The sequence below is a fragment of the Rhizopus delemar genome, genomic scaffold (assembly GCF_000149305.1).
Source record: "Rhizopus delemar RA 99-880 supercont3.1 genomic scaffold, whole genome shotgun sequence".
Lineage (NCBI taxonomy): Eukaryota > Fungi > Mucoromycota > Mucoromycetes > Mucorales > Rhizopodaceae > Rhizopus > Rhizopus delemar.
The window spans coordinates 3440415-3448367 of NW_027137827.1; the positions used below are offsets into that span (position 1 = coordinate 3440415).

At 33.0% G+C, this 7953-nt stretch overlaps 3 protein-coding genes and 1 non-coding gene across 4 annotated transcripts; 3 read left to right on the top strand and 1 right to left on the bottom strand.

Annotated features, from left to right (window-relative positions):
* Positions 1-858: 858 nt before the first annotated feature.
* RO3G_01326 (uncharacterized protein) lies at positions 859-1017 on the bottom strand (the record flags this gene model as incomplete). Its single annotated transcript, XM_067655917.1, has 1 exon — positions 859-1017. One exon carries the CDS (start codon positions 1015-1017, stop codon positions 859-861), a length of 159 nt encoding a protein of 52 aa, XP_067512018.1.
* A 1660-nt stretch (positions 1018-2677) lies between these two features.
* On the top strand, positions 2678-2760 carry RO3G_19017. Its single transcript has one exon. It is a non-coding gene; the product is annotated as a tRNA-Tyr (tRNA).
* Positions 2761-4823: 2063 nt separating this feature from the next.
* Positions 4824-5594, top strand: RO3G_01327 (uncharacterized protein; the record flags this gene model as incomplete). The annotated part of the gene is made up of 1 exon (XM_067655918.1): positions 4824-5594. The coding sequence occupies one exon, from the start codon at positions 4824-4826 to the stop codon at positions 5592-5594; it is 771 nt and encodes a 256-aa protein (XP_067512019.1).
* A 932-nt stretch (positions 5595-6526) lies between these two features.
* On the top strand, positions 6527-7602 carry RO3G_01328 (uncharacterized protein; the record flags this gene model as incomplete). Its single annotated transcript, XM_067655919.1, has 2 exons — positions 6527-7392; positions 7554-7602. 2 exons carry the CDS (start codon positions 6527-6529, stop codon positions 7600-7602), a joined length of 915 nt encoding a protein of 304 aa, XP_067512020.1.
* Between the last annotated feature and the right edge of the window lie 351 nt (positions 7603-7953).

Below are 7953 nucleotides of genomic sequence, written 5' to 3' on the forward strand. Positions count from 1 at the left end.
GATTAAGGTCTAAAATTGAGACGTATTTGCAGAATTAGGTAATATCTTTGTTAAATTTAATGGTAAAACAAAAGTTAGAATAACTGATAAAAAGATTTATAATATCCAATTAAAACTAGCAATTATTTTATTAAATATTAAATATTTTTCTGAATTATTTCCTATTGAACTTAATAGTCATTATGGAAAATGGAAACTTGATAACTTTGACTTTCATTTCAAGAATCAAAAAAATTATAATTATTCCGATTTGACTTCAAAAACACAATATAAAATTGATAAGATACAAAATATAAAAGATCTTCAAAACAATTTTTTAAATAATTTACTAATTAATAGTTCTAATGATACAGAAAATATTACAGGTGATGATGTATCTATGGATGATAATAATATTATTACAAATATAGATAAAGAAAAAACGTATGAAATTCAATATATAATTACTCATAAAAAAGTTTATAATAAATATGAATATTTTGTAAAATGGAGAAATTATAGCAAACAAAACAATTCTTGGGTAAAAGAACAAGATTTTCTTGAACGTGACATAATTAATAATTATTGGAAATCTATAAAAAGAAACTAGTAATTCTACTAACTTACTAAGAGAATTAGTTCAAATTAAAATATTCTTATAATAATTCTTAGTATTAACTTCTTCGTTAATCTAATATAAGAATTTGAATTTGATAAATTATTCTAATTTTATATGTTCATTAAAGTACTTAAGCATTGTTTTATTTTATTATATTCTAACGATTACATTACATTTATTATTCTTTATTGCCACTTCAATTTTAAAATAATTTAATCTAAAAAATTTATAAAAAATTGTAATAGTTCGTTTTATTTTTTCTAAAATAAAATAATTATAATTGTTTCTCGAACGAAAAAGGAAAGAAAGGCCAACAAGTCTTCACCGGCTTCAACTGAAAGGTGCTTTGCTTGGAAAAGCACAAGGTAAAGGACCAGGAGATAAGCCAGTTGTTGGTCGTTGGTCATTTCTTCGTCCATGTCAACATCCATGTCAGCATCAATGTCGAATTCTAAATTTGTTTAATAAAAAAAAAGGGGTGGATTTATAAATATACCTTCAAACGTGCTTCTTTCGGTAGACGTGGTGGGTTGCTCGAAGGTGTTTTCAAATCTTCTTTGTCTCAAAACTATTTTAATTGCACTTTAGTCTTGCTGCATTTCTTTAAGAAAATTGTACCTTCTCCAACTTTGTCTATGCGCTTATGAGTGTTAGCGGTTTTCTTTGCAATCCACTTGAATCCTTCAGGACAGCTGCTGCATTTGGTGCATTGGCATTTAACTTTGTTGTTGGTGGCGTTCATTTCAAAAAAAATAATATTCAGGATTTAGTAGAGGAATAAGATAGAAAAAAATGCGTGATCAAAAAAACTAAAGCAAATATACTAAATTTGGAAGTTGGTTCCTAAACAGTAACAATTTTACGTGTTCAAAAGAACTGGGTTTTTTTTCCCTTGTTTTGTTTCAGAGAGCATATTTAACATTGCGGATACAAAAGATAAAAAAGAAAGCTCAACAACGGTTCAAATGTAAGTTTATAAAAAAAAAAATAATAACAACCAAGTCTAATGTTGGTTTCTTTTTTTTTTTTTTTCTTTTTTTTACATTAGGAATTCCTAATGGTACACATTCGGATGACGAACATGAGACTCATGGGCAAAGTTGTTCTTTCCAACTTAAAGAAACTATAAGAATATCAATCTTATATTACTGCTTGTTGCTAAAAAGTTCTTTTTGGTAAAGAAAGTTGTCATTGCTAACATCTCTAATGGCTAATGGCTAATGGCAAATTACACCCATGTACAAACATAAAGTAAGTAATGAACTAGTATAAGCTTAAAAACATATATTCCTTTATTATATCTGTCATAAAAAATAATAAAGCAATCTATTTATTTGATAAACAAAAGAGTTTTGTATGTATTTGTTAATTATAACTGCCTTGTAACAAAATGTTAACAGAGCTTCTTTATTTTTTTTTTTATTCTTTTGTTATAATGTAATAGCATTTGCATAAATATAAAGTATATTTGTTGTTAGAGTACTGTTTTCATTTGAACAATGAACTTTTTATTGCTATACTTTTTTCTTTTCTTTTTTTTTTAACTTAGTCTTTTTTTTACCAGATTTTTTTTTTCCCAAACACGACTATTTTGTTACGTTCTGTAACACGTTTGTAATGACCTAAGCTAAAAATCATAGACTACCTTCCTAATATGTATTCTTTTGAACAAAATAATCGCAAAATGCTTTTGATTTCCGCATTTTGCCCTCAAAAATAAAAAAAACGAAGATATCGGTCTTTCAACGATAGAGGGAACAGGATTTCCAAAAAAAGACCATTTGAAAAAAAAAGACACTTTTTTAAAACATGAATAACTTTATGAATACTTACGCTACAAAAAAAACAAAAGTATTGTTCAATTTCTTTATTTTTTTCGCACCTGAATCTTTTTTTAAAATTCGAAAATGACCAATACAGCGAAAGTTAATTTTTTTCATTTAATCAAAGACGTCAAAAACGTTGATTATTAGATACAACAACTGATTGTGGATGTTGAAAATCACCAATTATTTGCAGTGCGGCAACATCTATCCCAAGGCGCACTCCACCTACTATACCAATTCACAAAACAACTATCCGGCCTTAGCTCAGTTGGTAGAGCGGAAGACTGTAGTTCAACTGTCATCTTTAGGTCACTAGTTCGAATCTGGTAGGCCGGAAATTCTTTTCGTTCTCATTTTTATTGTAGTGTAGCACAAATGATGAAATTTTAGATCAAGAGAACAATGCTGATCGCAAGAATAATTTTGATGTCCAGCGACATTGATGTCGTTCGACATAGATGTCAAACAACACAAACAATAAGCCACGCCAATTTTTATATAAATAAGATGAATATTTTTAAACAAAATAACATTATCCAATCCAATCCAATCCAATTCAATAAATCAAATCTTCTTACGCTTAAAAAGCAATCTTTTCTTATTGGATCACAATAACCTTTTCTTTTCTTTTTATTTTTACTTATTCTTTCTGATCTGATACCCGAGTTATCACAAATCAAGAAAGATCCCTTTTATTTTTATCGTTTATCAAACAATCTTATTCTTAACCTTATTGATCTAAAAAGATCTGGTGGTCACTACTCAAAGACAATTTACTCTAAAGAACTGTTAAACGTTCAATCAAGTTACCTAAACTCAAGTCATTCAAGACTTCAAACCTCAATTTAAACAAATCTACATCACTTTAACACAAGCCAAGTCCCAAGTACTAACAAGTTACAGTAGTGTTGTAACAGTGGTCTCTTTTTGGACGAAGTACGAAACAACTCCGACATGGATTGTTAAAATAACTTAAGTTATTTTAACAACCATCGTCAAAGAAATAACAATAGCCGCAAAAATAAAAAAGGTCAAAAAAAAAAAAAATAAGAAAAGCTAAAAAGAAAAAAAAAAAAAATTCATATATATATATATATATATCCCATCTTTTGTGAAGAAGTGGTTAGTCAGTTTAAATAAATCATATATTTCTACTCAATAATTAACAAACTTTAACAAGAAAGTCCCTGTTTACCTAAACTTTTTACTCTACTTTAACTTTTATCAAGAAACATCGTATTGATCTTACACATAAGATCTGGTGGTCACTACTTATCAAGCATCTGCTTAAATTCCATACAAAACAACAACTTACAAGGCAATCACAACCTTAAATCAAGCTTTACAAGCAAACTTTACCCAATTTAACTCACTTACTACAAGCCAACCTTTAAAATAACAGTGTCATATGTTTTATTCTCTTTTTGGTGAAAGATATACAGTCAAGTTTTTTTTAGTACCACGCCAGTTAGAAAATGAACTTGTGCGTAACAACCTATTTGAAAACGGAGTATCAACTCTTTTGCTTGAAAACCAAAAACAACATAAAATTATAAAAACCAAAAACATATAAATACCCTTATATCTTATCCCTATTTCACTTCACTTTACTTTTGAATTTTATATTCTTTTTATATTTTCTTTATTTTATAAAACAATAAATCCATCAAGCGTTCAATTGAAACCCTTTGGTCTGTATTCTATTTTAAATACTGAAGTCCCTTGAAGTCAATAATCTTCATTGTAAAGCTATTCCTAAACCCTAAGAGTTTAACCTATTCTAACAAGTTTGATCTACTATTAACAAGATCTGGTGGTCACTATCGACAAAACTTACATACTTAAAAACCTAAACCCGCAAACAAGCAATATATTAAAGAAAATTACATTGGACTGTGACGAAGCAAATGATAATATTGATGCCAATGATGACTGCGTCTTGTGAATCCCTATACTGAATCAATTCAAATTTTTTGAACCTTATTCAATATTTGAACCTTACACTAGGTGAAAAAATAGGGACAACCTTTTTGAAAATTTCATTTCATGCAGCATATACCATTAAGAGAAGGTCGCCTCGTGTCGCTAGCAATATGTTAAAGCGAGGTTAATGTGTATAGTATTTCATCAAAATATGATGAGCCAATTATGGAAAATGAGGGAGTAATGCGTATATAATTGGTCGAATTTTAGATACTCCATAGCTCAGTTTTAGACCATATTTTGTACTCTTCTAATTTGACCTGGAATGTCAGTTACAATTAAAATGCAAACCAATTTTAATTTTAGCTAAGCACATTCCTATAATTAATAATATAAAATGGGTGCTGTTTTTCCTTCATTCATACAATTTTTTTTTCATTATATTCTTCTTACTTTCTGCGACATTTCTCTTACTTATGCCTCGCGCTTTACCTCAAGACACGCAAGACAGCATCAAGTCTGCACTGATGAGCAATAGAAGCCCAAAGGATATTGCTGGTGAATTTGATATCCATCCCAAGACAGTTAGGAGATATAGAAACAAGCTATTTGGGCCAACGGTACCCGCAAGACGTGGTAGGCATACACTTGTGTCATCTGCTACGAAGGAATATATCAAGGTATTACTGATTAAAGGAGCCCTAAAGACAGCCAAGGATGTACATCGGATGCTCATGCGACTTGAGTATTCTATGTCTTACCGTTCAGCAATAAACACCCTTGTATCAATGGGTTTTCATGCTAGGCGTAAAAAGAAGCAGCCTCTTTTAACTAATAACCACCGCAAGCAGAGGTTAGCATGGGCAAAAAAGTATCAAAGCTGGTCCATACAACAGTGGCATCAAGTAGTGTTCTCCGATGAAACGAAGATCAACATTTGGGGATCTGATGGCTGCAGATACTATTGGACCCAGCCTGGTGATGTTCTTCGCCCACACCACATAGATCTTTCAGTGAAGCATGGTGGCGGCAAATTGATCATGTGGGGATGTATAACCAGTGAGGGACCAGGATATGCGTGCCAGGTATACGATGGTACCATGGACTCCTTGGTGTACCAGCATATTCTTGGAACAACTTACATGGAAACGCTGAAGTACTATGGTATGGACAAGCGCACCATTTACCTTCAACAAGATAACGACCCAAAGCACAAGTCCAAATCAACAATGTCATGGCTCCAATAAAACAAGGTCCGGTACATTAACGATTGGCCACCTAACAGTCCGGATCTGAATCCTACAGTGGGTGAAAAAACTCTAAAAACGTCGGATATTTTTTCAGTTTTTAGCCTCTGTGAGCATACACAGCGACTTGGATCATGCAAAAACTTTATGACATACTTGTTGTACTGTCTATTACATATCATGAAAGTTTTAAGCTCAGATTATTATTTAGCAGTCCGCAAAAGCGATAGAAGTGTTGTGGGTTTATTTTTAGAGTTTTTTCCCTTTACTTTTATTATATTATAGATGACTTAATACCGAGTAGAACCACCTTTGGCATCGATTACTGCCTTAATACGTGCAGGCATAGTGTCAATATACCTTCTGCAAACTTCTTTATCAAAGGAGTTCCATTCCTTTTCAACTCTTTCCCACAATTCATGGACACCTTTAGCTTTCTTGTCATATAACGATAGCTTCAACTTCAAATGATGCCAAAGATGCTCAATAGGATTAAGATCAGGACTTTGAGCTGGCCAGTCGTCAATGTACAGTGGGTCAAAAAACTGCACCAACGCAACTCAGTTTTTCGGAAATACCAGTATAGCTCTGTCAGTTTAAAAGTAAACATTACGAAACTTGGAACAAAACGAGTTACTACTGTTACTATTTATTGACAAAAGTTTCAAGGTCAGATGCGGAGTATTGATTTAAAGAGCACTCAGCAAAAAGAGGAGGTCGGTTGGTGCAGTTTTTTGACTTTTAAAATGAAAAGGTATTTGATATCATATGTCCGGACTGAGACTATTCCAGCAAATTTAATCGAATTTTGCTGATGCTTAGTCACACTGGGGACCTGAAAATAAAGTTTTTTTTGCAATTGTTTTCTTTTTTTTTCTTTCCTGCTTTACCCAAACCCATTGTACATCGTCAGTATCTATCCATCATTAGAAATGCCCAAAAAGCTTCCATCCGATATTCAAAACAGTATCAAAGTATTATTAGAGAACAGTGTTGATCCTGCAGTCATTGGGAAACGAGTTGGAGTGCATAGAAATACCGTCAATAGGTATGCAAATAAGTGGATACACGATAGAATACGTAAAAGAGGAGGTAGACCGAGCATTGTGGCAGAGTCAACACGTCCATACATCAAGAGACAAGTGCTCACAGGTTGTTTGAAGACTGTCAAGGATGTGCAAATGAAGTTGGAGGAGCTTGGACACCCTATGTCGTATCAATCGGCAATTAATGTCTTACATTCAGTTGAAATTTATGCTGAGATCAAAAAGAAAAAGCCATTATTGACTGAAAAGCACAAGAAGGCTCGATTAGTATGGGCTAAAAAGCATCAATATTGGACAGTACATGATTGGCGACGTGTCATCTTTTCTGATGAGACGAAAATCAACATTTGGGGCTCTGATGGTTGCAAGTATTACTGGAAAAGAAAATGTGATCATTTACAGCCTCAGCATATCGACGTTACTGTGAAGCATGGAGGCGGTGGTCTCATGTTAGGGAGTTGTATAACCAGCGAAGGACCTGGATACGCATGTCAGATCTATGATGGCACCATGAATTCAGAGGAATACCAAGAAATCCTTGGTACAAGTCTAAAAGACACTATGGAGTACTATGGTCTGAACTGGGAAACGTCGGTATTTCAGCACGATAATGATCCCAAACATCGATCAAAGTCCACAACACAATGGATGAAGGATAGTGGCATGATTTACATTGACGATTGGCCATCACAAAGTCCAGATCTTAATCCTATTGAACATATATGGCATCACTTGAAGTTAAAGCTGAGCATGTATGATAATAGGGCGACCAGCATCCATGAATTGTGGCAAAGAATCGAAAATGAATGGAATTCGTTTACTAAGGAACAATGCATCAAATATATACACAGTATGCCAGACAGAATGCAAGCAGTCTTAGCAAAGAAGGGTGGATCCACTAATATTAAAAAAGTCAAAAAACTGCACCAACCGACCTCCTCTTTTTGCTGAGTGCTCTTTAAATCAATACTCCGCATCTGACCTTGAAACTTTTGTCAATAAATAGTAACAGTAGTAACTCGTTTTGTTCCAAGTTTCGTAATGTTTACTTTTAAACTGACAGAGCTATACTGGTATTTCCGAAAAACTGAGTTGCGTTGGTGCAGTTTTTTGACCCACTGTAGTTCACCCCATTAGCTTGTAACCATTGGACGGCTGACTTGGAACGATGCTTTGGGTCACCATCGTGCTGAAAATACGCAGTAGACCAATCCATATTATAGTATTCCATTGTTTCCCGAAGTGTTGTGTCCAATATATTTTGGTAAAGATAAAGAGTTCATAGTTCCATCGTATATCTGACAGGCGTATCC